General features: G+C 52.8%; 1 protein-coding gene across 6 annotated transcripts in view; it reads right to left on the bottom strand.

The window, feature by feature from the left end:
• Positions 1-11,216: 11,216 nt before the first annotated feature.
• Positions 11,217-27,522, bottom strand: part of ABCA3 (ATP binding cassette subfamily A member 3) — a 44,852-nt gene continuing 28,546 nt past the window's right edge. For all 6 annotated transcript variants that reach the window (XM_068525217.1, XM_068525216.1, XM_068525213.1 and 3 more), the window contains 16 exons: positions 27,142-27,292; positions 24,783-24,881; positions 23,448-23,631; positions 22,363-22,666; positions 20,029-20,302; positions 18,156-18,360; positions 17,580-17,799; positions 17,150-17,308; positions 16,700-16,872; positions 15,953-16,081; positions 15,648-15,842; positions 13,714-13,901; positions 13,070-13,240; positions 12,651-12,841; positions 12,434-12,507; positions 11,217-12,059 (listed from right to left, as the gene is read on the bottom strand). In XM_068525217.1, the coding sequence (XP_068381318.1) occupies positions 11,928-12,059; positions 12,434-12,507; positions 12,651-12,841; positions 13,070-13,240; positions 13,714-13,901; positions 15,648-15,842; positions 15,953-16,081; positions 16,700-16,872; positions 17,150-17,308; positions 17,580-17,799; positions 18,156-18,360; positions 20,029-20,302; positions 22,363-22,666; positions 23,448-23,631; positions 24,783-24,881; positions 27,142-27,292 (2,849 nt within the window). In that variant the 3' untranslated portion in view covers positions 11,217-11,927. The remainder of the gene's footprint in view (positions 12,060-12,433; positions 12,508-12,650; positions 12,842-13,069; positions 13,241-13,713; positions 13,902-15,647; positions 15,843-15,952; positions 16,082-16,699; positions 16,873-17,149; positions 17,309-17,579; positions 17,800-18,155; positions 18,361-20,028; positions 20,303-22,362; positions 22,667-23,447; positions 23,632-24,782; positions 24,882-27,141; positions 27,293-27,522) is intronic.

Consider the following 27,522-nt stretch of genomic DNA (forward strand, 5'->3'; position numbering starts at 1 on the left):
AGGTCCTGGGGCCCCATGGGAACAGGCTGCCCGCTGGAGGGGCTACAGGGCCGAGGGCTGCTGAGCGGTGGGCTTGGGAGCTTGTGCTGGTTTTCATGCCCTAAACCCCATGTCCATTTCTGCCCTAAGGAGGTCAAGGATAGTGATATCTGAGCTGCCCACCCTGGGGCTGTCACAGGGGACAGGGAGAGGCCCGGCCAGAGAAGGGGAGCAGGTGTGCTGGGCTCTGGGTGAGCTGCTCAGGCCTGCCCCATGCCTACTCTGGCCTCTGCAGCCAGTGGATTTGGGGCTTCTCCGACCTTGGAGGCATCTAATGCTGGCATCTGTGGGGTGTGGGCCGGGCCCCAGGAGCGGGGCCTGGGCGGCCCTGTGTGTTGAAGAAGGAAGGCAGGGCCCCTGCCCCCTGGGCCCGACCCCCAGCTTCAGCCCCTCTTCCAGCCTGCTTGAAGCCCAGGCCACGTGTGCCCATCAGGTGTGGATGAGACTCCAGGGCCCAGTGCTGTGCTGCCTCCTGGCTGTCTCTCCTGGGGGGCCTGTGGGGACCTGGACTGCCGTCTTGGTGCCCTTTCTCGAGCAGTCTCCAGGCCCACCTTTACCCTGAACCCCCCTTAGGGTGCCCTGCCCTCCACTGGGGACGGGAGAGGGGCTGCGGGAGCTTGCACATTCCAGGGTTTGGGGTCAGACCTGAGCTAGGGTTCAGGGAATGGGGCCTTGTGTCTGGAGGGGTGACGTTGCACACTCGGCCTGCTGGCCTCAGCTGTGGGCTCAGGTGAGCAGCCTAACCCTGACTTTGGTGTTGGAGGTACCTCATGGAACCCCTGTGGGTCTTTTCCTTGATGGAGTGGGTGGAGTTTAGCCCCTCTGGACCCAGGTGGGCCCAGGCTGTCTACCCAGGAGTGTCCCTGTCTGTAGGTATGACTGGCCCTTAGCACAGCCAGCAGGGTCTGGATGAACATGGGTGGTGCTCACCTTCACACTGACAGATCTGTGTGGGAGTGAGGGTCCCACAGGGCCTTGCTAGCTTATGCCGTGAGCATTGCACTGGTCCCCAGAGGTGAGCTGAACAGCAGCTGGCACGGGGTGTCACTCAGATGGAGCAGCAGGAATCGGCTGCCCTAGCTGGCAGTCTAGCCCCAGGCTAGCCTTTTGGAAACCTTTCCCCCTCATTCCCAGGCTCTGGCCCCACAGGTGTCAATTCTGACTCCCCTGGGGCACGGGCCGTCACCGCCTCTGTGTTCAAGGAATGGCCCGAGTTCAAGCCGGGCTGGGGCTGAGTCCAGGCCAGGCAGGCAGGGCCAGCTCCTCCTCCACCTGGTGGGTGTGGTCATCCCCAGACGGTTTGTGGCCACCCCCGGACCTGCCTTCCAGCCTGCCCTCCAGGTGCTGGCCTTGGCTCACTCCTCCATTTTGCTGGGCTCTCTGCCTCAGTCTTGCCTGCTGCTTTGTGAGACTGGGCCAGGGGTCCCAGGGACTTGGGTGACCTTGGCTTCACCTCAAGTCCTAGGCTAAAGATCTGGGATAGGAATTTTCCCAGAAAGAAACTGTCCAGTTTGTTTTGCTTTTCTGAGCCCCTGCAGCCAAAGGGCTAGGGCACTCTGTTGGCGGGGTGGTGGATGGGGAAATGGACCCTGGGGTATGGCCACAGAGTGGCCATACCCAGGTCTTCCTGGCTGAAGCAGGGTCTCACCAGCTCAGGTGGACAAGGAAGGCATACATGGGGGGACCAATTTCTTGAGGAGGCCAGCCTGCCCTCTACAATCACGGTGGAGACTGCAGTTGTGTCCTGGTATCAGGGTTTTTTTTTGGAGGGGTGCCTGGCTAAATATAAGACTGCCTGTCCTAGCGCCCTTGTCTGGTACAGCCATGTGCCTGCATTCTGGACGATGACATAGACGAAGAAGCACGTTGACGGCCAGCTGTGCCCTCCTGCTCCTCACCCTGTTTCCTGCTCACTCCATCTGGAAGTCTCACTGGCACCTTGGCCCTGAAAGGTGACCTTGAGGAGGCCTGCACCTGGATGGAGCAGGCAGATGGAGTCTGGCTTCCTGAGACCTTGACCACTGGTGATGGAATGCCTAGATTGCCTTCTCTGGACTTTGTACTTGGCAGAGAAATAAACTCTTGTCTTTTGTAAACCACTGCGGTGTAGTTTTCTGATGTGTGCAGTAAGGCCACTGCAGAGTCTTTGTTCCACAGGAGGTGTTCCTGTAACCTGCTGCCTGGCAGCCCTTCCCCATGGTGAAGGCAGAGGAGGGGCTCCCCTCCTCCCCGTGAGGCTGCCCTCCTCCTTCCTCAGGGTCCTCGGTTCTGGGTGCAGCTGTCAGGCTGTAGGACAGCCCATGTGTCCACTGACTGTCTCAGTTGAGCCACCGTGGGGCCGGGCAGGACTTTTCCACAGGCCTCGCTCTCAGCCCTGATGTGGTCTCTAGACCTCCAGAGCCCCAGACCGTGCAGGGCAGGGAAGGCAGGACCTTGGCCCTGGCAGATGTGGCAGCTGTTTGGGGCCAGCATCTCTAGGGACCATCTGGGCCTGGAGATCTGAGTAAATTGGAATAGGCATGGAGCAGGAGGTGGCAGGGGTGTGGGTAGGCCCACTCTCCTGTTAGGGAGCTGGTGGGTCCTGCCCTGCCCCTGGGCTTGGAGGTGCCACAGCTCAAACCAAACCACCAGGGCTGGGGGCTTCTAAGGCCCCAATCCTGGCTCTTTGAGGACACTTGGCTCCAATGGTGGGTTTCCAGCAGCCTCACAGATGACCCGGGGGTGCTGCATGGACCCTAACAGCGGCACCCCTGTCTGCTGCTCCTGGGGTCCTTCCTAACTGTCTCTCCTGCAACTGCCCAAGCTCCACGCGCGGATGCAGTCATGGGCTCCTCTCCCCTGACTGCCGTGTGCCTCCCATCTTGTCCCCACTGCTGCAGCCTTGGCTGTGACTCCATCATCCTCTCCACGGCTGCTGACTTGTCTTCCAAAAGGGGTTTCCGATCACGACAGCCCCTGCTTCCATCCTGCATCTCTCCACCTCATCTCCCGTCAACAAACCCACCTCTCCCTGGACCCGTGCAATCTGATCTCATGCGTGTGCCTCAGATATGCTGTTCCTTCAGTCCTGAGCACCTTTCCTCACAACCTGTTTTGTGACATTGAAGGGAAAAATGTCAAATTTCTAAATCTTTAACACTGAAAACAAGGCCAGGATGCCCTGCAGGAGGGCTGCTGGGGGACACGTGGCCAGGCCATGCTGGCCTCTGCCCTCCTCCCTTGACCAGCAAACCTACAGCAGCCACACACCTGCAGACAAGTCACAGCCCACCTCTCAGAAGATGCTTGCTGCTGGGCAACGTTTAGGACCACAACCACCCCTAAGTTGTTATTGTTGTTATTTTTTAATAATATGGAACTAAATGATGATGGTTGGAAGAATCTTAAAGGGAATAAAAGAGCTACTAGAAACTATTTGCAACGTTCATAAACTTTGAGAGAATGATAAAAATGCAAATTTGAAACTGTACCAAATGAACCAGAGTGATGAAAACAAGTCTTTTCTAAACCTATGAATTCTAAGGTAATGTAAAAGGCACAGAGATTCAAATCACGGAAATTTAGAAAGCCATAAGAGGACTTCCCTGGTGGCACAGTGGTTAAGAATCCGCCTGCCAATGCAGGGGGCATGGGTTCGATCCCTAGTCCGGGAAGATCCGACATGCCACAGAGCAACTAAGCCCCTGAGCCATAACTACTGAGCCTGCTCTCTAGAGCCCGTGAGCCACAACTACTGAAGCCCATGCGCCTAGAGCCCGTGCTCCGCAACGAGAAGCCACTGCAATGAGAAGCCCGTGTACTGCAACGAAAAGTAGCTCCCGCTCGCTGCAACTAGAGAAAGCCCGTGCACAGCAACGAAGACCCAATGCAGCCAAATAAATAAATAAACAAGTAAAAATTGCCGTCTCTCAAACCACTAAAAAAAAAAGGTTAAAAATAAAGCCATAAGAAATAAGAGTGAGGAACGAGGCAAGATGGCGGAAGAGTAAGACGCGGAGATCACCTTCCTTCCCACAGATACAGTAGAAATACATCTACACGTGGAACTGCTCCTACAGAACACCCACTGAACGCTGGCAGAAGACGTCAGACCTCCCAAAAGCGCGCAAGGAGAGGGGATTCAGAGCGCCGCCTAAACGAACTCCAGAGGCAGGCGCGAGCCGCGGCTATCAGCGCGGACCCCAGAGACGGGCAGGAGACGCTAAGGCTGCTGCTGCCGCCACCAAGAAGCCTGTGTGCGAGCACAGGTCACTCTCCACACCGCCCCTCCCGGGAGCCGGTGCAGCCCGCCACTGCCAGGCTCCCGTGATCCGGGGACAACTTTCCTGGGAGAAGGCATGGTGCGCCTCAGGCTGCTGCAACATCACGCAGGCCTCTGCCGCCGCAGGCTCACCACACATCCGTACCCCTCCCTCCCCCCGTCCTGAGTGAGCCAGAGCCCCCGAAGCAGCTGCTCCTTTAACCCCGCTCTGTCCGGGGCGGGGAACAGACGCCCTCAGGCGACCTACATGCAGAGGCCGGTCCAAATCCAAAGCTGAACCCTGGGAGCTGTATGAACAAAGAAGAGAAAGGGAAATCTCTCCCAGCAGCCTCAGAAGCAGCGGATTAAAGCTCCACAAACGACTTGCTGTGCCTGCATCTGTTGAATACCTGAATAGACAACGAATCATCCCAAATTCAGGAGGTGGACTTTGGGAGCAGGATATATTAATTTTTCCCCTTTTCCTTTTTTTGTGAGTGTATATGTGTATGCTTCTGGGTGAGATTTTGTCTGTATAGCTTTGCTTTCACCATTAGTCCTAGGGTTAGGTCCGTCCTTTTTTTTTTTTTTTTCTTTTTTTACTTAAAAAAATTTTTTTTCCTAATAAATGTTTTCTTAATAATTTTTTCCTTATTTCCTATTTTTAGAAATTAAAAAAAATTTTTAATAAGTTTTTTCATATTTTTTATTTTTAAAAAATAAAAAAATTTTTTTTCTTAATAAATTTTTTCTTAATTTTTTTATTTTTTATTATAAAAAATTAATAAATCTATTTTTAAAAATTAAAAAAATTTTTTCTTAATAAATTTATTCTTAATTTTTTTTCTTATTTTTTATTATAATAGTTTTATTTTATTTTATCCTCTTTCTCTCTATTTTTTCTCCCTTTTACTCTGAGCCGTGTGGATGAAAGGCTCTTGGTGCTCCAGCCAGGCATCAGGGCCATGCCTCTGAGGTGGGAGAGCCAACTTCAGGACCCTGGTCCACAAGAGACCTCCCAGCTCCACGTAATAGCAAACGGCAAAAATCTCTCAGAGATCTCCATCTCAACATCAAGACCCAGCTTCACTCAATGACCAGCAAGCTACAGTGCTGGACACCCTATGCCAAACAACTAGCAAGACAGGAACACAGCCCCATCCATTAGCAGAGAGGCTGCCTAAAATCATAATAAGGCCACAGACACCCCAAAACACACCACCAGACGTGGACGTGCCCACCAGAAAGACAAGATCCAGCCTCATCCACCAGAACTCAGGCACTAGTTCCCTCCACCAGGAAGCCTACACAACCCACTGAACCAACCTTAGCCACTGGGGACAGATACCAAAAACAACGGGAACTACGAACCTGCAGCCTGTGAAAAGGAGACCCCAAACACAGTAAGATAAGCAAAGTGAGAGACGACAGAAAAACACACAGCAGATGAAGGAGCAGGGTCAAAACACACCAGACCTAACAAATGAAGAGGAAATAGGTAGTCTACCTGAAAAAGAATTCAGAATAATGATAGTAAGGATGATCCAAAATCTTGGAAATAGAATAGACAAAATGCAAGAAACATTTAACAAGGACGTAGAAGAACTAAAGAGGAACCAAGCAACGATGAAAAACACAATAAATGAAATTAAAAATACTCTAGATGGGATCAATAGCAGAATAACTGAGGCAGAAGAAAGGATAAGTGACCTGGAAGATAAAATGGTGGAAATAACTACTGCAGAGCAGGATAAAGAAAAAAGAATGAAAAGAACTGAGGACAGTCTCAGAGACCTCTGGGACAACATTAAACGCACCAACATTCGAATTATAGGGATCCCAGAAGAAGAAGAGAAAAAGAAAGGGACTGAGAAAATATTTGAAGAGATTATAGTTGAAAACTTCCCTAATATGGGAAAGGAAATAGTTAATCAAGTCCTGGAAGCACAGAGAGTCCCATACAGGATAAACCCAAGGAGAAACACGCCAAGACACATATTAATCAAACTGTCAAAAATTAAATACAAAGAAAACATATTAAAAGCAGCAAGGGAAAAACAACAAATAACACACAAGGGAATCCCCATAAGGTTAACCTCTGATCTTTCAGCAGAAACTCTGCAAGCCAGAAGGGAGTGGCAGGATATACTTAAAGTGATGAAGGAGAAAAACCTACAACCAAGATTACTCTACCCAGCAAGGATCTCATTCAGATGTGATGGAGAAATTAAAACCTTTACAGACAAGCAAAAGCTGAGAGAGTTCAGCACCACCAAACCAGCTTTACAACAAATGCTAAAGGAACTTCTCTAGGCAAGAAACACAAGAGAAGGAAAACACCTACAATAACAAACCCAAAACATTTAAGAAATGGGAATAGGAACATACATATCGATAATTACCTTGAATGTAAATGGATTAAATGCTCCCACCAAAAGACACAGACTGGCTGAATGGATACAAAAACAAGACCCATATGTATGCTGTCTACAAGAGACCCACTTCAGACCTAGAGACACATACAGACTGAAAGTGAGGGGATGGAAAAAGATATTCCATGCAAATGGAAATCAAAAGAAAGCTGGAGTAGCAATTCTCATATCAGACAAAATAGACTTTAAAATAAAGACTATTACAAGAGACAAAGAAGGACACTATATAATGATCAAGGGATCGATCCAAGAGGAAGGTATAACAATTGTAAATATTTATGCACCCAACATAGGAGCACCTCAATACATAAGGCAAATACTAACAGCCATAAAAGGGGAAATCCACAGCAACACAATCATAGTAGGGGACTTTAACACCCCACTTTCACCAATGGACAGATCATCCAAAATGAAAATAAATAAGGAAACACAAGCTTTAAATGATACATTAAACAAGATGGACTTAATTGATATTTATAGGACATTCCACCCAAAAACAACAGAATACACATTTTTCTCAAGTGCTCATGGAACATTCTCCAGGATAGATCATATCTTGGGTCACAAATCAAGCCTTGGTAAATTTAAGAAAATTGAAATCGTATCAAGTATCTTTTCCGACCACAACACTATGAGACTAGATATCAATTACAGGAAAAGATGTGTAAAAAATACAAACACATGGAGGCTACACAATACACTACTTAATAACAAAGTGATCACTGAAGAAATCAAAGGGGAAATCAAAAAATACCTAGAAACAAATGACAATGGAGATACGACGACCCAAAACCTATGGGATGCAGCAAAAGCAGTGCTAAGAGGGAAGTTTATAGCAATACAAGCCTACCTCAAGAAACAGGAAACATCTCGAATAAACAACCTAACCTTGCACCTAAAGCAATTAGAGAAAGAAGAACAAAAAAACCCCAAAGCTAGCAGAAGGAAAGAAATCATAAAGATCAGGTCAGAAATAAATGAAAAAGAAATGAAGGAAACAATAGCAGAAATCAATAAAACTAAAAGCTGGTTCGTTGAGAAGATAAACAAAATTGATAAACCATTAGCCAGACTCATCAAGAGAAAAAGGGAGAAGACCCAAATCAATAGAATTAGAAATGAAAAAGGAGAAGTAACCACTGACACTGCAGAAATACAAAAGATCATGAGAGATTACTACAAGCAACTCTATGCCAATAAAATGGACAACCTGGAAGAAATGGACAGATTCTTAGAAATGCACAACCTGCCAAGACTGAACCAGGAAGAAATAGAAAATATGAACAGACCAATCACAAGCACTGAAATTGAAACTGTGATTAAAAATCTTCCAACAAACAAAAGCCCAGGACCAGATGGCTTCACAGGCGAATTCTATCAAACATTTAGAGAAGAGCTAACACCTATCCTTCTCAAACTCTTCCAAAATATTGCAGAGGGAGGAACACTCCCCAACTCATTCTACAAGGCCACCATCACCCTGATACCAAAACCAGACAAAGATGTCACAAAGAAAGAAAACTACAGGCCAATATCACTGATGAACATAGATGCAAAAATCCTCAACAAAATACTAGCAAACAGAATCCAACAGCACATTAAAAGGATTATACACCATGATCAAGTGGGGTTTATCCCAGGAATGCAAGGATTCTTCAATATACGCAAATCAATCAACGTGATACATCATATTAACAAATTGAAGGAGAAAAACCATATGATCATCTCAATAGATGCAGAGAAAGCTTTTGACAAAATTCAACATCCATTTATGATAAAAGCCCTGCAGAAAGTAGGCATAGAGGGAACTTTCCTCAACATAATAAAGGCCATATATGACAAACCCACAGCCAACATTGTCCTCAATGGTGTAAAACTGAAACCGTTTCCACTAAGATCAGGAACAAGACAAGGTTGCCCATTCTCACCACTATTATTCAACATAGTTTTGGAAGTGTTAGCCACAGCAATCAGAGAAGACAAAGAAATAAAAGGAATCCAAATCGGAAAAGAAGAAGTAAAGCTGTCACTGTTTACAGATGACATGATACTATACATAGAGAATCCTAAAGATGCTACCAGAAAACTACTAGAGCTAATCAATGAATTTGGTAAAGTAGCAGTATACAAAATTAATGCAGAGAAATCTCTTGCATTCCTATATACTAATGATGAAAAATCTGAAAGTGAAATTAAGAAAACACTCCCGTTTACCATTGCAACAAAAAGAATAAAATATCTAGGAATAAACCTACCTAAGGAGACAAAAGACCTGTATGCAGAAAATTATAGGACACTGATGAAAGAAATTAAAGATGATACAAATAGATGGAGAGATATACCATGTTCTTGGATTGGAAGAATCAACATTGTGAAAATGACTCTACTACCCAAAGCAATCTACAGATTCAATGCAATCCCTATCAAACTACCACTGGCATTTTTCACAGAACTAGAACAAAAAATTTCACAATTTGTATGGAGACACAAAAGACCCCGAATAGCCAAAGCAATCTTGAGAACGAAAAATGGAGCTGGGGGAATCAGGCTCCCTGATTTCAGACTATATTACAAAGCTACAGTAATCAAGACAGTTTGGTACTGGCACAAAAACAGAAATATAGATCAATGGAACAGGATAGAAAGCCCAGAGATAAACCCACACACATATGGTCACCTTATCTTCGATAAAGGAGGCAAGCATATACAGTGGAGAAAAGACAGCCTCTTCAATAAGTGGTGCTGGGAAAATTGGACAGATACATGTAAAAGTATGAAATTAGAACACTCCCTGACACCATGCACAAAAATAAACTCAAAATGGATTAAAGACCTAAGTGTAAGGCCAGACACTATCAAACTCTTAGAGGCAAACATAGGCAGAACACTCTATGACATACATCACAGCAAGATTCTTTTTGACCCAGCTCCCAGAGAAATGGAAATAAGAACACAAATAAACAAATGGGACCTAATGAAACTTAAAAGCTTTTGCATAGCAAAGGAAACCATAAACAAGACCAAAAGACAACCATCAGAATGGGAGAAAATATTTGCAAATGAAGCAACTGACAAAGGATTAATCTCCAAGATTTACAAGCAGCTCATGCAGCTCAATAACAAAAAAACGAACAACCCAATCCAAAAATGGGCAGAAGACCTAAATAGACATTTCTCCAAAGAAGATATACAGATGGCCAACAGACACATGAAAGAATGCTCAACATCATTAATCATTAGAGAAATGCAAATCAAAACTACAATGAGATATCATCTCACACCGGTCAGAATGGCCATCATCAAAAAATCTAGAAACAATAAATGCTGGAGAGGGTGTGGAGGAAAGGGAACACTCTTGCACTGTTGGTGGGAATGTAAATTGATACAGCCACTATGGAGAACAGTATGGAGGTTCCTTAAAAAACTACAAATAGAACTACCATACGACCCAGCAATCCCACTACTGGGCATATACCCTGAGAAAACCATAGTTCAAAAAGAGTCATGTACCAAAATGTTCATTGCAGCTCTATTTACAATAGCCAGGACATGGAAGCAACCTAAATATCCATCGACAGATGAATGGATAAAGAAGATGTGGCACATATATACAATGGAATATTACTCAGCCATAAAAAGAAATGAAATGGAGGTATTTGTAATGAGGTGGATGGAGTTAGAGTCTGTCATACAGAGTGAAGTAAGTCAGAAAGAGAAAAACAAATACAGTATGCTAACACATATATACGGAATCTAAGGGAAAAAAAAAAAAGGCCATGAAGAACCTAGTGGCAAGACAGGAATAAAGACACAGACCTACTAGAGAATGGACTTGAGGCTATGGGGAGGGGGTGGGGTGAGATGTGACAGGGTGAGAGAGTGTCATGGACATATATACACTACCAAATGTAAAATAGATAGCTAGTGGGAAGCAGCCGCATAGCACAGGGAGATCAGCTCCATGCTTTGTGACCACCTAGAGGGGTGGGATGGGGAGGGTGGGAGGGAGGGAGATGCAAGAGGGAAGAGATATGGGAACATATTGTATATGTATAACTGATTCACTTTGTTATAAAGCAGAAGCTAACACACCATTGTAAGGCAATTATACTTCAATAAAGATGTTTAAAAAAAAAAAAAAGAAATAAGGGTGCATCAATAAAAGGGAGCTGATGCTGAAGAAAACTCTCCTGGAAAATGGTGTAAAGCCCACGAGTGGCCCTGGAGCCAAAGGCCTCCTGCCCACCCAGCTCCACACCCTCCTCTGCCAACCCTACATGCCTCTTTCCTCACCCTGGACAAAGGGTCTTTCAGGTGGCCATTTAGCTACCCTGATTGTGCACTTGCATTTTTGGCTTATTCCACAGCAGCGAGTTCTGTAAACTGACTACGTATTGGGAAAAACGAGCACTTGTTTTTGTCTGGAACTTGACACAGGAGGCTCGTGCTGGGACTGCACTGGGTGACGGGGCCCGGGGGCCCACCTCGTGACTCACAGACCACGGTCATGTTCCCTCCCAGCCTTTATTTTGCGGACAGTCACCACGCACTAGGTGTGCCCTCCATGGGTGGCTGCTCAGCCCCACGGTGGTCCCCAACTGGCCTCCCGGCCTGTGGCTCACCCCTCCCCTCACCGGCCACTCTGGAAGATGCTGGTGGGATGACGCTGGGCTCAGGGCCGGCTCTGTCTGGCGCAGTGTCCACCCTCTCAGGAGAGGGACTCCAGGACACCCAGCTGCACTGGAAACCAAGACCTCAGTGCCTAATTCAGCCGTATCTCCCCTGAGGACAGTGACAGGCGTCTTTCTGTCCATCCTGGGCAGCCTGGTGAGCCCGATGCCCACTGTCCTGCAGGCCTCCCCTTTCACCCCAGGGAAGCTCCATGCCAGGTGCGAACGCAGCGGTATGGCTGGGTACTCTCGACCCCTGGGTCAGTGAGGCCCCTTCCGGGACAGCTCTCCGCCCAGACCCCGCAGCCTGCCCACACAGACTGCCCGACACGCTCTTGGTGGGGATCTTGAGTTCTGGACAGCGGGCTTCAGAATGCCTGAGACGTGGACGTTCCCATGCTGCTTCCCAGCGTGAGGGCGCGACACACCCGGTCCATACTGTGCCTTGATTCTTCAATCCATTGTAGAAAACAGTGATCAGAAATAAAGGTGCAGGATGAGGTGAACTCGGAGCAAGAGAGGATGCCCACCTGTGAGCCCGGCTCCTCAGGGCCCCTCGTCCTCAACAGGTGGCTGCAGGTGGGCGAAGCTCAGGAAGACCTGCTCCAGCGAGATCTGGCTCACAGAGTAGTCGTCCATGCCATACTTCTCCTTGGCCTTCTCCAGAACACCAAACACCTTTGGAAGCAGAAAAGCCACTGTTAACAAGCCAGGGCCTGGCTCCTCGGCTGGTCTGGGACTCCTCTGGCCATAGGGGGTGGTAAGGCCACCAGAGATCCTACCCCTGCATGGGGCGAGCAGGCCCCGGCACCAGGCTTCCTCCTGACTCTTCCCAGCTCAGAGTATGACCTTTGGGCAAGATGTGTTACCTCTCTGGGCCAGTCTCCTTTTTTGCACCATTTTTTTTCCAACTCAGATATTTGAGGTATAAACCCCCAAACCTAGCAGATATTAGGGTGAGTGTTAGAGCAGAAACTGAAAGTGATTCCTCCTTGGAAAGAGCTGACTGGAGAAGGAGCAACTGCTGGAGGCCCAGTGGGGCCCAAGCTCACCTTCGCCCAGCTGAGGTCATTGCCAGGCAGGTGGTAATGGACCATCCCCTGGTGCTCATCTTCCAGGACGCTACCTGCACAAAGGAGAGACCGTGTCCCCCTGAGGGCCGGGCTGGATGGCCAAGGGAGGGAGGCCCAGGCCCCTGGAATCGTGGCCCTCGTCCCAGGGGTCAGGGATGGACAGACGCACAGACGACCTCTGCACAGCGGCACACACCTGGGAAGGTCAGGTCCACGAATGCCTTGAACTCTTCCAGGGCTTCCTGCTGCCTGTCGCTCCGGATCTTGGCCCGTAGGGAGTAGCCACTGCCAAACTTGCTCTTGAGGTGCTGTGGGCTGCCCAGGCACTTGAACTGACCCTGCACCATGATGGCCAGCCGGGTGCACAAGGCCTCACACTCCTCCATGCTGGGAAGAGGGAGTGCAGGCCTGATATAGCACTGGGGGATGCTGATGCCCACCCTCCACATCAAAAGCTGTGCACATGGGAAAGTACTGATGCCCAGATCAGGCTGTTCCTGATTCCCATACTCAGGGTGTGGCCCACACGGTAGAGCCTAGGGATTCTCCTCAGACTTCACCAGATGCTGACAGGTCTTCTGTCCACCCCTCCTACAGCCCCGGTCCTGGCTTTACCTGTGGGAGGTGATGACGATGGCCTTTCCGGACTCGCGGGCCCTTGCCACGGTGTCCCAGAGCAGGCGCCGGGCCACGGGGTCCATGCCAGTGGACGGCTCGTCCAGGAAGATGACTGCTGGCTCTCCAAGCAGGGCAATGCCGGTGCTGAGCTTCCGCTTGTTGCCGCCGCTAGGGCAGAGGGGGTGCAGGGGAAGGTAAGGCGGATGATTAGCATGGGCTCTCCGGGTCCCAGCACAGGACCGGGCCCAGTGATGGCAGAGTGTCCCAGGTGAAGAAGAATGAGGTGAGCGTGCCTGGAAAGCCCACCTCATAGAGTAGGAAGCCCTAGAGAGAGCCGTGCCCAGGGGGTTGGTCCACAGCCCCACACAGAGCAGTAACACCACCTGTCTGCACCTAAGGGGGCCTGACAGGGGGTCCTGGCTGTGCCTCCAGGTGGCAGGAACCTGAGGGGCAGCCCCTCTCATCTGGAGCTGCCTGGGCCATGCTGCCAAATCCTCACTGATCCTGGAATGATGGGTGGGAGCTCCAGCCCCTGACCCGTGTGCCCCCGGCTCTATGGTAACGGAGAGCCTGACTCCACCCTGGGAAGGCCTGAGGTCACTGAGGCGGGGGTCAGGGCAGGGGCCGGAACGCAGGCGCACCTGTACGTCCTGACCAGCTTGTTGGCGTGCGGCTCCAGGAGCAGGCCCCGCAGCGTGTTCTCCACGCAGGCGCCGATGTAGCACTCGGGGACGCCCCGGAGCCGGGCGTACATGACCAGTGTCTCCCGGCCCGTCATGTGGTCCAGCAGGGCATCAAACTGGGGGCAGTAGCCAATCCGCTGCCGCATCTGGGATTGGAGCACAGCCAGGAGACAGCAGGTCAGAGGGTTTCTCTCAGGGGATCTGTCTAGGGTGGTCCCTCAGTCGGTGCACAGGCCCTGGCGGCCTCCCACTGCCAAAGTTTGCCGAGCAGCACTTTGTTGGGGTTGCTGGAGGGGCTTGGCTGGCTCAGTGGCGGGGTAGGCACCGGGACCCAGACTGCCCCCCACCCAGGGGTCAGAGACAGGCCAGAAACCGGTCTACCCCGGGCAGCACAGGGGCGGATGGATGCAAGAATGCATTGATTATACAAAGTGACCGTGTCCATGCAATGCTTTACAGCTGACAGATACCCGTTCATTAGACGCTTGACAAACATCTAATGTGTGCTGGGACCTTTCTTTTTCCTCCTCTATTAAGAGATGTTTGCTGGCAACACCTTTGGGGTGGGGTGTCACCTGGGCAGATGGCATGGCAGCTGGTCTCGGAACAAGTGGCTACGTTCAGCACAGCCAGGATGCCGCGTGGCAGGCCTCCACCTCCAGCCACGTTCGGCAGCTGGTGGGGACAGGCAAGCCTGGTTTCTGTGGATTCCAGAGATGTGGTTTCTTTTTCTTTAACCTCTTTGGGGTTCTTAGACTTCTGGAATCTGTTCTTAATTGGTCTGGGAAAGTTCTTGGCCATGACCATGGCAGTTACTACCTCTCCCCCCGTTCTCTCCTTTCCTGCTGGAACTCAGATTAAACGTATTTCAGACTTCTCACCTTGCCTCCATTTCCTAGATCACATTTACAGTTTCCTCTTCCTTGCGTATAATTTCAATCTTGTCTATTTATTTGAACATAGTAACACAGTTGTTTTATAATCTGGGTCTGGTAACGGCAAATCCAAAGTGGTGGGCTTGTCCTGCCGTGGAGCCCTTGTGTCTGTGGGCTCCAGCCGCAGCACCCTGTCTGCTTTGTTTGCTTTGCTTGTGCACTGCTCACAGGCCTTGAAGCACTACGTGAGGGGCTCTTGGAGGCCTAGGACGAAAGCCTTCCTGCAGAGAGGGTGTGAGCTGCAGTGTGGTGGCAGAGCCACCTGGAAGCCCCTGCTGCCAGTTCAGGAGATGCAGTCATTCCCAGGCACAAGCATCTTCTCTGTTCCTTCCCCTGCCCTGCTCAGCACACGGGAAACCGTCCATGCAATCCCCGGGGGTAGGGAGAGCAGGAGGGTGGCCTGCTTCATCCTAATGTAGAGGGGTGGTCCTTTGTTTCTGCCCCATACACTCGATAAGGTCCCTAAACCCAGTCACCGGGACCATAGCGCCCTCTGTGCAGGGGCACTCCGGTGGAGCCTCTCAGGGCTTGCAGATTGTGGAGGTCTTCACCACGCCTCGGGCTCTTAGATGCTCTTAACTATGTGGTTTGTCATTAACATTTTATCCTGCTTTTGGTTCTCTGTGGGACGTCTGGTTTGAACAGCCCAGAACACCATTATTATAAATCTATGCACACAGACTAGAGTTCTTTCCAGTGGGCAGAGTTCTGTGGATGCCACTCTGTGCCCAGGTCCAAAGAAGCTGCTTCTCCGGGAGGGACCCGGTCTCGGCCCGCCTGCCAGGCCTGGTCCCGTCTGGCCGAAGGGGCTGTAATCTCCTCAGTCTTCTCCCCATCACTTGCTTACCTTTGGCCGCGGTCACTGCCTCGTCCTGTTGTCCATGAACCATGAGCCAGAGACAAGCCCCATCCCTACCTCCTGGGTGCCCTTCTTCTTGCCTCCCTGGCTGTACCCACCTTCCCGATGTCAGAGCTGATGCTGTAGCCCCCAACAAAGGCGTCCCCAGAAGTAATGGTCTCCTCCCCAGTCAGCATTTTGAAAGTCGTGGTTTTGCCGGCTCCGTTGAAACCCAGCAGGCCAAAGCACTCCCCTTTCTGGACTGCGAGGGAGACCTTGTCCACGGCGAGGAGGGGCGCCCGCTGCTCATACACCTGCACAGTGCCCGGGAGAAAACACAGCTGTGCGGAGGCCTGGGGACAGCTGGGAGCCAGCTCTGGGGGTGGGCCGGGGGATAGACCCGCGGAGAGAGGGCCCGCCTCACCTTGGAGAGCTCCTTGATAATCAGAGGCGTGTCCAGCAGGGAGTCCAGGCTGGGGGCCAGGATGCGGTTCCTTTCATCCACCACGTCCTGGTCTTCAGGAAGCGCTGACGTCTGGGTGTACACTTCTGTCTAATTGTTCCGGAGAAAGACCACCAGGGTGAGCTCCCGCCAGAGAGGTCCTTCCCCATGGGAGGAAGGGCTAAACTACTCACCCCAGCTCAGCCCCACGTGTGCCGACTCAGACCTCCCACAAGGAGAGCTGGGCAGCCATAAGGGCTAACATTTGCCTCGAGGAGACACAAACTACCTGGGGGACAAGGACGGTGCAGGACTCATGGAGAAAACCACGAAACCCCTTTTCTTAGAAAAGTCATAATATCTTAACCCCAATTAGCCCTGGGTTCCTGTCCATCCAATGCTGTCTCAACAGGTTTTGTTTGTTTAGGGAGAGAATGTATGTGACAAACATGAGGGCGCCCCAGCCCACATGCCTCCACTGAGACCGAGGTCCCTGAGGCCCCAGGCTCCCTCGACTCCATGGCTTCAGGGTCTTGGGAAGGAGAGCCCCTGGGGACGGTGAGGCCGCAGCCCCTCCCAGGCTGTGAGCGCTGCCGATGGACACGCAGCCGGGCTGTGGCCAGTGTTGAGGCCCTCCCTGTGTGGTGGCCCCAAGGAAGCCCAACCTCGGTTGGAGGGCGCCCTACGCAGAGCAGCCAGAGGCCAGACGGGGGCCCTGGAGCTACTCACCAGCGCTCGCCTTCTCCAGAAGGCACACAGGCAGGCCTTCAGCCTCCACAGCAGATCGGTCTCAATGAGGAACAGCAGGGTGAGGTAGGCAAACCCTGAGGTGGCCATGGAGGTCACGAACCTGCCAACCCCCGGAGCGCTCCATGCATAGAAGTTCTCCTGGTACTGGATGTCTATGCAAGCAAGGGACAGGGTGCTGTGCCCATGCCCTGAGCGCCCCTCCCCTCCGGGGTCCCAGCTCATGACCCTCTCTCTGGGACCGTGAGGTGCCTGCACCCAGCCCCCAGGGTGGAGGATGCGCTGGTGCAGGGCCCACTGGGCTTCCGAGGGTGTGTCACTGCCACACGGGGGCCCCAAGCACCTCCTGCGTTTTGGTGGCTTCACCATGCGAGGTGGCCCTTGTGCCTGCGATGGGGGACAGGCTGTCCCGAGAGAGGCCTGGACACTCACTGTGTTTCCGGCAGTAGTGGGCTGCCACCTCGGAGGAGGTGCAGTACCTCCTTGTCTCGTAGTTCTCATAGAAACTGCTGACCGCCATCCCCAAACAGTGGTTGGGCAGCACCAGGAACACGCGGTCCAGGGTTCTGGAAAGTTCTTCTAACTTGACCGCTGTGGGGAGGAGGCACAGACAAGTCAGCGCTGGAGGACACACCACACCTGCCTCCAAGAACAGAGCAATCGGGAAGGGCAGGTTTCCGGAGTTCCCTGCATAGCCAGCTGTGCCTCCCCCAGGGATCAGGCACCAGGCCTCCGGGGCAGCACCTCTGGCAGGCGGCCCCACCGGCCTGCCCGGTGCCCCCATCTGGGCCTCCCCCATCGGGCTGAGCAGCTCTGTGGGTGCAGGGGTGGGGGTGCAGGGAGGTGGTCTCCTGGCTCCCACCTGGGATGCGCATGATGGTGACCACGAGGAAAGTGGCGATGCCCGACAAGATGTTGAATATGGTCAGCCTCGTGTAGGCAGTGGCCGCCCCCGAGAAAAAGAAGCTCATCAGGTACATGAGGGGGATGATGGCCCAGCCATAGAGCATGAGCAGCAGCAGGGCGTCGGCCACGTGGCCGTCCTGCGTGAAGGCGTGCACGTCGAAGGCTTTGAACACCACCTGCAGCAGCACAGACAGGCGGCCGGCGTGCCCACAGGGGGCGCATGAGCCCAGGCCCATCAGCCCCTCTGGCCGTGTCTGCCCCCCACTCACCTCCGTGGCTCTCCTGGTATCCTCCCTGAGGAAACAGGGAGCTGTCCACCAGGGCACCTGCTCCAGGGCCCTACCTACCAAAGGGGGGCAGAGGCTGGGGGTGTGCAGACAGGCGAGGGGGGCTGCCAGGGCATTCCCAACCTCCTCCCGCAACGGGGGCTGAGCTGCCAGCATGGACCCCAGGCTGGTTTCAGTCCACGCAGGGTCCCCAAGGCAAGCCCCCTGGACGCGTGGGGGAAGGGCCCCAGCACCATGCAGCTCACCAGCAGCAGCAGACTGGGGACGAGGAAGGACATGAGGTCCCACAGCAGAGCTGAGAGCCAGAAAGTAGCCACGTGGACTCCGCTCACAAACTGCACGTGCTTGGCCTGGACGGCCCTCTCGCTGACCGCCAGGATGGAGAATGTGCTGGACAAGAACGCTATGGCGAAGAGCAAGTTGAGGGCGATGTCGAATCCCTTCCGGCCCCTGCGGGGGTGAGGAGGGGGTGCACCGACAGGTCAGGGACAGAGCACAGCATGTCCGGGCAGGTGGGGGTATCAAGTGCTGGGTCACTACTGTCCAAAGCAGGTGATGCAGTGGCCCAGCCACTAAAGGGTTTAAGAGAGAACATGAGAGCCTCAGGGTCTCTGCACCAGGAAAATTCCATCCCCCTGAGAACAGCTCCTCCTCTGGACATCCTATCCCCAATGATGCCTTCAATCTGTCCCCGTGCCACCCACTCCCCACAGACACTCAGGTATGGATCTGAGACCTCCACCTCGCTCTCTCTGGCTGCCCCAGTCAGACCCGCTGTCGGGCACAGCATCAGGGTGGTGGCCGTCTCCCCGCTCTTGAGTGGGCAGGACATTCAGGTGCCAGCAACATGTTCCAGAAACCAGCGCTGACAGCATTATTCTGTAGCTTAAAACACCCCCACCCCACGAAAGGTTCAACAAACGGTGCTGGGACAAATGGATGCTATGTACTGAGTGAAGTGCTAACACAACGTGGATGAGCCTCAAGAGTGAAAGAAGCCAGTCATGAAAGGCCACGCATGTGGTATCTGATTCCATCTACGTGAAATGTCCAGGACAGGCAAATCCATGGAGACAGAAAGCAGACTCCTGGCTGCTTAGAGGTGGAGGAAAGAGGAATGGGGAGTGACTGCCAGTGGTCCTGGGGTTTCTTTCAGGGATAATGAAAACGTTCAATAAAATTATATTGTGGTGATGTCTCCACGACTCTGAATATACTAGAAACTGTTCAGTTGTACACCGTGAACAGGTGAACTGTATGGCAGGTGGATTATATCTCCTAGAGCTGTTACAACAAAATGAAAACTCCTGTTCCTTGTCCACTGTCACCCTACTAAGCCCGACTCCTCAGCCTGATCCCCGGCATGGCGAGAACAGAGGACCACCGCTGTGTCTCTGCTTCCGTGGTGGGGACTGGAGAGAGCAGAGGGGGAGGGAGACACTAGAGGGCCAGGGCACAGTCTAAAACGGGAAGTGGGGATGAAACCGCCCCCCACTGATTAACTGCCCTGAGGTGGGGTGATGGTTCTGAAATTAATTGATTTTTCCGGCTTCCTCTGGACGGTCCCCAGAGGTCTGGGGACTCTGCAACCAGGAAGAGGGAGAGTCCCACACACATGATGGTGTGACAGGCCTAAGGACAGAGATGCCCAATGGGCTCCCTGACTCGAGGCCACCAAGGGGCAGCAACACACACAACAGCTGCGTGCTGCAGGCTGGACGGGAGCAGACACTCGGATCCCCCAGGGACAGTGGCCAGCAAGAGCCGGGTGCAGATTTGGGAAGAGGGCACGGCCCTCCAAATCCTCAGGAGTCTCCCGTGGGGCCTGGGTGTATGGGGGCTGTGGTCTCACCAGCTTATCTGCTGTCCAAGGGAAGGCTGAGTATGGAAGGCTGAGAAGGATGTGGGGCAGGAGTCCCCAGCCAAGAACTGGGAGATTCCTGAGGGCAGAAACAATGCTGTTTTTACCGCTGTGGCCCTTGGGGGTCCCTGGCAGTGCCTGAGGTGGTCAGTCCTGGTGAGGGGTCCCGACCTGATGGGAGCAGGGTCCTGACTGGGCTGGGCCAGGTCCTGACCATGCAGGGATGGGGTCCTGAGGTGGGGGGACAGTGCACATACTCATTGAACTGATCCTTGGCGGCCTGCAGGGCACTCCGGGGCTGAGGGTAGTTGGAGACTGTGATGGAGGCCTGAGGGCCGCACAGCAGCTTGAACAGAAGGTTGTCCACGATGGCCAGCGCAGTGGCCGGCGAGTGGTACGCCTGGTTGTTGAACAGGGCAGTGACCACCGTGCGCTCGCCCACGTCTCTGAAGGATGCCGCCACCAGGCAACGCTCGTTAAAGCCGCCCCCCTCCACCGAGGCCCTGAAAATCAGGAACTCCTCCAGGTCACCTGGGGGTGGGCAATGGCAGAGTCAGCAGCGTCCTGCGTCCCCCTCCGAGGCCCTGCTCTGTGGGGCTCTGAAGGGCTGGAGGAACAGCAGAAAGGATGCATCACCTTCCACCCGCACGCCGTCCACGGACCATGGGGCCACGCGGTGGGAGCAGCAGGACCTGGGGCTGCAGGCCTCGGGGGGGACACCCCCATAGCCACAGGAGCTGAGTGGCAGGGCAGGCTCTTCCTTCTCCCCCACAAACCCCCCGTTCACACACATACACACACTAAAGGGCCTCTCAGAGATACAGGGCCCGGACCTGGGCCAGGGTCAACGTGGCAGGAAGAAGGCTGGATCAGGAGGAGGTGAGGGTCCAGAAGTCAGAGCTGTGGAAACCTCTGAGCTGCCTGAAGGGTGAAGCCCCCAGTCAGGTGCAGGGAGGGGCGGCCCTAGGTAGGCTTGGACCAGCCCTCAGGACCACGGGGGTGGGTGAGGGGCTACGTCCAAGGGTGCTATTACAAAGGACTGTCCCTCTATGTCTCTGTTTTTCCAGTTTTCATAGAAGGAATAAGTACCCTTTTATAATAATAAAAAAATAAGAGTTTTTAAAAAGAGTGGCCTGAGGGAAAAGGCCCTGGGAGAAGGAGCTGTTCTCTTGGCACGCGGATGAGCTCCAGCGAATCCCCACTTCACATCAGATTCTCTGGGCAGTTGGGTTCTGGGCAGCCCATATGCCTGGCATTCTCCTGCAACCCAAGGTCAGCAACAGAATCCCAATCATGCCAGGTCCGTCACTTTGCTCCTCAGCTGTGGCACAGAGCAAGCGGGGGTTCTGACGGGGGTGGGGTCAGCTGTCCACCCACGAGTGACCTTGGGGGCATTCAGTTCCACTAGCTCACGAGCACACACTGCCCAGCCCACAGCTGGCCGCGCAGCTGCAGGGAACCAGCATTTCACACACGCTCACTGCTCCCGCCTTGCCTCTCACTCAGCTGTCGCCTGGGGACAGCGATGACACCCACACTGTGGGACCCCAGTGTCAGCGAGGGGACAGGGACCCGTTGGTGAATCCTAATGGAGACAGTTACAGAGGCTCCCGGCAAGGTCTGCTGTGGCTCTTGGCACACAAGGAAAAGGGTCAGATGCATTAGGTGCAGCGTAATTCACCCACAGTAAGGTGCTCAGGACTGAAAGTCCCCACGCTCCATGAGGGAGCAGGCAGTCTGGCCTTCCACACCCTCCCAGGCCCGGGCATCTACGGCACTGTTCTAAATCCCTGGAGCCACCACGCACCATGACAGCCCTGAAATCTTCACACCAGGCCAAGTGACAGGCAGAAAACAAGATGGGATGGAATGGGGGTGACAAACAAGGCGCCCACCACTGTCAGTAGGGCTACTCAGGGCCCTGATCGCTGGCAGGCCGAGCAGGGACTCCGGCTGCAGCAGCTCCTCCTGGCAGCGGTGCCCCTGGCAGTGCCGGCCTGCTCTAGGCCGTTGATACGTTCGACATTTTCCTAAAGAAGAACCTGACCCCTGCCAAGATTTTGGGACCATCAGTGTGCTGAACCTCAAAGCTGCTGGCCAGGAACTGGGAGGGGAACAGAAAAACGTGAAAAACTTCAAGCATATTCCATTTAACTAGACTGCGATGCCTGCTCTAAAGCCAGGGCAGTGTCCAACTGCCACCGCCAGGGACACGAGATAGTTTCGGTTTTAGGATGTGGGAAGAAAACACCATGTCACATAAGGCATATCGTGACTGGCCTCTCAAACAAAAAAAGGTAACGTAAACATCGCTGAGGTTTTACATTTCATTTGTAAATGGTCCTGAAGAATCTGACTTCTGTAAATGACCGCCTGGACAAAGTTTAGCCCTAGAGACGTGGACTTTTGTCTTCCTTTGACTCAGGGCAAAGATTTTCTCCCCCAGGGGACACCTGGTAATGTCTGCAGTGGGAGTGATGCCAGGAATGCTGCTAAGCAAAGAACCACCCCAAATGTCCACAGTGCCTTGGTTGAGAAGCAGGCTCTGACAACACAACTCGGGCCCCAAGCCCCCTGGGGACACCCCTTACCCAGCACCTCTCGAGGTTCCTGGCCCTCAGCCTGCAGCATGTCTTTCAAATGCTCTGACAGCTGCTGATCCAGCCGAGAGGTCCCGGGAATCGAGAAGGGCATGATGGTTCTGCCATACTCGGCCAAGGTCAGCTTCAGGAGGGGGTCATCGAAGATCTCGGAGGAGTAGTTGATGGCCAGGAGGGCCAGGGTGATGCATGTCAGAGGGACCAGGACCTGGGCTGCTACCATCTTCCACTCCCGCCAGCTGTATGCGGCCTTCTTCAGGAACATGGCCCAGAACTGCTGGCAGTGGAGGGCCAGCTGCGACAGAGGGGATGAGGGTGATACAACTGCCACCCCAGAGCCAGTGCCTGACCCCGCCCCCCAGCAGCAGGCACAGTCTGCACATGAGCCTGGGGTCCCAGGGCTTCTCCTGGGGCCCAGTCGATGACATGGAAGACCCACAAGAACACATCCCCATAGGTCCCAACTGGGCCCTGGGGGTCTCACATTAGCTGTGGTGGCAGGGCAGGCACTATTCCACCGTCGAAGGAGGTTAAGGGACCCTCTGCTATCCCAGAGGGGAGCCGAGGCCTCTGCTTTCCCCGTGCTCCTGGTCAGAGGACTCTGGCCACCCTCACAGCAGAGGAGATGGACAAACCTCCCCCCACTGCCTATATTCCCCACGCTCAGCCCTTCACTGTCCTCTAAGTGCAGGTCAGGCCGGCAGGGACCAGAGCCCAGCTCCGCCATGTGCTGCCCATTCGACCTTGGCCCAGGCCTCAGCTTCCTGTCTGTAAAATGGGACCAGTGCTGCCCTCTGTCTCACTGGGTGCCGGGCACATGGCAAGCTCTAAGCTTTCGGTACACGGGGCACTGTTAGCCTTATAAGCAGCGTTCACCCTTATTCGTGAGTGGCCAGGTTATTAGAACAACGAGAAACAACAGGTGCTCGACTAAAATGTTCCAGGTTTTCCTTCTGCCTGCCAGCCCATGGGAGCACGAGCTGTAATCTGCCCTCTTCCCAGAGTGCTGACCCTCCCTATGCTATCTGCCCCCGCGGCCTCTAACGCATGCAGTGCTCGGGGTCGCGCAGTCTCACCCCCGTGTTGAGCCTGACGGCAGTGTTCTCCTCGATCAGGGTGCCGACGCCGTCAGTTGGGTCCATTGTCCCGCACAGGTGGCTGTCCACGGCCCAGTCGCTCGCCCGCCTCTCGTGCTGGTACTGCAGGGCAGGGAGCTGGATGGCTTGGATGTCCATGCTGGTGTCCACCAGCTTACCGACCCTGGTCGAGACATGGAGGCCCAGTCACAACTCGGCTCCTCGGGGAGGGAGAGGTGCAGCAAAGGCGGGCGACTGTCAGGGGCACTAAAGCAGAGCGCCATCTGCTCCATCGGCTGGGACTTCATTTGTTCATTCACTCATTCATCGATAAGTATCTCCAGGACACCAGCTATGGCAGCCAAGCAAAGTCCAGGAGAGAGACAACTAGACAGGGCCCTGCCCATGGGGGCCTCCCGGTCTCCCAGGGAGACTGATCGAAGTCAGCATTTATAACCCGGGCTTTCCAGAGGGACAGGATGGGGCTTGGGGCACGATGGCAGCACCAGGAGGGCTTGTCACAATACAGGCCACTGCGGCTTGGGACACTCACTGTCACGCTGAGACCAGGGAGCAGAAGAGCGTGTTCCAGAAGGGGCAACACTGGGACAGGTGAGACAGAGACGGGTGTGTGGAGGGCGGGCGGGTGGTAAGTCTGCCAGGCCCTGTGGCGGAGCCTGGTATCGGGGCCGCACCGAAGCCAGGGAGCCACCCGACTCAAATGGCACTGTACTTATATTCACTTATCCTGTTGCCTCCTCTAGGGTATGCGATCCTCAAGGAAAAACATCTATCTCACATTTATTTTTGTATTTCTTGTTCTTAGCACTGTATCTGCTAAATAAAGCATTCAAGCAATGTTTGACCAATGTATTAACCATCTGGAGCTCACCCCGTAGTTCTGAGGGGTGAAGGCTAAATTTCACATCTTCATCATAGATGGAAACACACTCCGGGATCATTACCTAGACCTGAGAGGAGCCTGGCCAGCCTGATGCTGCTGAGGTGCTCCCGGGAGGGGCCCCAGGGGAGGTGCCAACACACTCACAACGTGGGAGTGGAGTTTCCAGTGATCAGAGCTCGGCTGCTCTGCTGACTGAGTCACTGCGTGTGTCAGGAACCTGGCTGAGTCTGTGCAAGTGTTAATATAGGGCTGTGATGTGAACTCGGGCCCTGACAGCCAGCCCACTGCCCTGCTGCCCACCCCCCCGGGCTGTAGGTCCACCTCAGATGGGTGTTCCAGATGACAATCAAGGGGATTGCTTTATTATCACACTTTGGAAAAATCATCCTCAAGGCTGAGCCCTAGACAGATGCAGACGCACGTTTACTTACCGCAGGAAGACTTCCTCCATGGTGGTGACAGAGGCCCCGAAGCTGGCGATGCCCAGCTCCTTCTGCTTCTTCTCCAGTTTAGCAAAAAGACTTTCAAACCTGAAAAAAAAGACCCTGAGTGATGAGTCACTTCTCAGTGACTTTCTAGATAATTTGTTTCTAAATAATCACCTCTGTGCTGCATGGGGGAGGAGCAAAGCAAGGTTAGCTCCTTGAGATGCCTTCTCAAAAAAAAAAAAGTTAGGCTTTGTTCTTCCCCTGCGCACCCTTTCTCCCCCCACGTAACATTTTTTTTTAATAATCTTCTTTTTTTTTTTTTTCGCCATGCCGCGCAGCTAGCAGGATCTCAGTTCCCCGACCAGGGATTGAACCCAGGCCACAGCAGGGAAAGTGCTGAAGCCTAACCACTAGACCACCAAGGAATTCCCACACATAACATTTTTTGAGTATGTTGGCCTATAAGGCACTCTTTGATAACTATACACCTACATGAAATCACAAAGCAAACCAAAAGAAACTGATGAATATTCTTTTACTTACAGGGTAGGGAAATACTTTCTAAGAAGAAATAACAAAGGAAAAGATATAACCCATTAATCCCATCTGCACTGGGAAAAAAATCCCACAAAATTAAAAGGCAGCAACAAATTAGAAAAAGTTGCAACACAAATGGTTGATGTTAATACATAAGCCGTGAACATGCAACACGCAGAAGAAGCGATGCTTATAGCCCAATAAGCATGGGAAGCAGTCAACCTCCCGCCAGCAGGAATGGAAGAAACACAAAATGCCAATTACGCATGTGTGTGCCATTTTCACCCATTAGATACACAAATATTAAAAAGAAATTTTACTCAAAGTTGGCAACTGTGGAGTAAATGGACACTCCCCTATCCTGCTGCTGGGGAACTCAAACACATCACCTTTCCAGAAGTGAATCTGGTAATATTTACCTCACTATTGGGAATGTATTCTAAGGAGTCATTGGAGATCTTGACAAAGATTTTTCTAAAAGGATGTGCATTAGCACATTTGTGTGTGTGTGATAACAGAGTAGGTGTAAAACAAATTATACTATATCTAAGTCAGAGAGGACTCCCCTGGTGGCGCAGTGGTTAAGAATCCATCTGCCGGGCTTCCCTGGTGGCTCAGTGGTTAAGAATCTGCCTGCCAATGCAGGAAACACGGGTTCGAGCCCTGGTCCAGGAAGATCCCACATGCCGCGGAGCAACTAAGCCCGTGCACCATAACTACTGAGCCTGTGCTCTAGAGCCCGCAAGCCACAACTACTGAAGCCCACGTGCCTAGAGCCCATGCTCCACAAGAAGAGAAGTCACCGCAATGAGAAGCCCATGCACCGCAATGAAGAGTAGCCACAGCTCACCGCAACTAGAGAAAGCCCGCACACAGGAACGAAGACCCAATGCAGCCAAAAAAAAAAAAAGAATCTGCCTGCCAATGCAGGGGACTGGTTTCGAGCCCTGGTCCAGGAGGATCCTACATGCCACAGAGCAACTAAGCTTGTGCACCACAACTACTGAGCCTGCTCTCTAGAGCCCGCGAGCCACAACTACTGAGCCTGCGAGCCACAACTACTGAAGCCCGCATGCCTAGAGCCCATGCCCCGCAAGAAGAGAAGCCACTGCAATGAGAAGCCCGTGCACCGCAACGAAGAATATCCCCTGCTAGCTGCAACTAGAGAAAGCCCGCGCGCAACAACAAAGACCCAACGCAGCCAAAAATAAATAAATAAATAAATTAATTAAAAAAAAAAATGAGTCAGAGAACACTGCCGTGATTAAAACCACATTTCTCAATCCAGATTGCAGCAAGATTAATATACTTTTAAGTCTTCTATTCCAAAGTTTCTGAATGTGACTTAAGAGTTTGGTTTTTACCTCCCCACACCGGGAGTCTGCTCTGTTTATGAGGCCCGTGTTCATGACTCAGATTCTGAGACCAAGAAGACACACGAGTTCACAGCTGCACACTAACCCCGAGTGGCTGCGGTGTGAGGAGTGAGCCTCGTGCCGAGTGTGGATGGCACCAGGGCACCGAGCAGCCTGTGACGAGCCACTCTTCTCCTTCTCGGGTACAGTCCTGACGCACAGGGAGGCCTGGCACCCTGGGCCCAGCAAGCAGATTCAGTGGGTACCGACCATCACAGGCCCAGGAGCTAAGAGGTGCCCCTGGCCAAGCCACACAGGTGTAGGGTGGGTGACTCTACACACGGAGCCCTTAAGGCTCCCTGAGCCTCCTTCTCAGATCTGTACCTGTGGGTGCTCTGGGACACACACGTGCCTGTGCATGCTCTCTCTAGGATGTGTACCTGTGCGTGCTCTCTGGGACATGTATGTACCTGTGTGTGCTCTCCTTGGGAAGAATGAACGACAGCTCTGCTCCGGCACTGCTCTCCAAGGTGGCGTTGGGGACATGGTGGTGGACCAGCCGGGAGATGCCCTCGGGGTTGCAGTGAGGCTCCTTCACCAGCGTCATGTGGTAGCCTGCGCCTGGTACACCCAGGAGCCCAGTGAGGCTGCAACCCACTCTCCTCCTGGCCCACCCAGTGCCCCGGGCTCCTGCAGGTCAGGCTCCTGGGAAAGGGGCTGCAGAGCTGGGGCAAGTGAACTGGAATCGATGCATCTCAGGGCACCTCAATGCTGTCCTGAGGGTCTCACCTCCCCACCTCCGCCCACTGGGGAGAGATACTGGAGGACCTGGGGTGCTGAGCATGATAAGG

Source organism: Eschrichtius robustus, chromosome 16, assembly GCF_028021215.1.
Source record: "Eschrichtius robustus isolate mEscRob2 chromosome 16, mEscRob2.pri, whole genome shotgun sequence".
Taxonomy (NCBI): Eukaryota; Metazoa; Chordata; class Mammalia; order Artiodactyla; family Eschrichtiidae; genus Eschrichtius; species Eschrichtius robustus.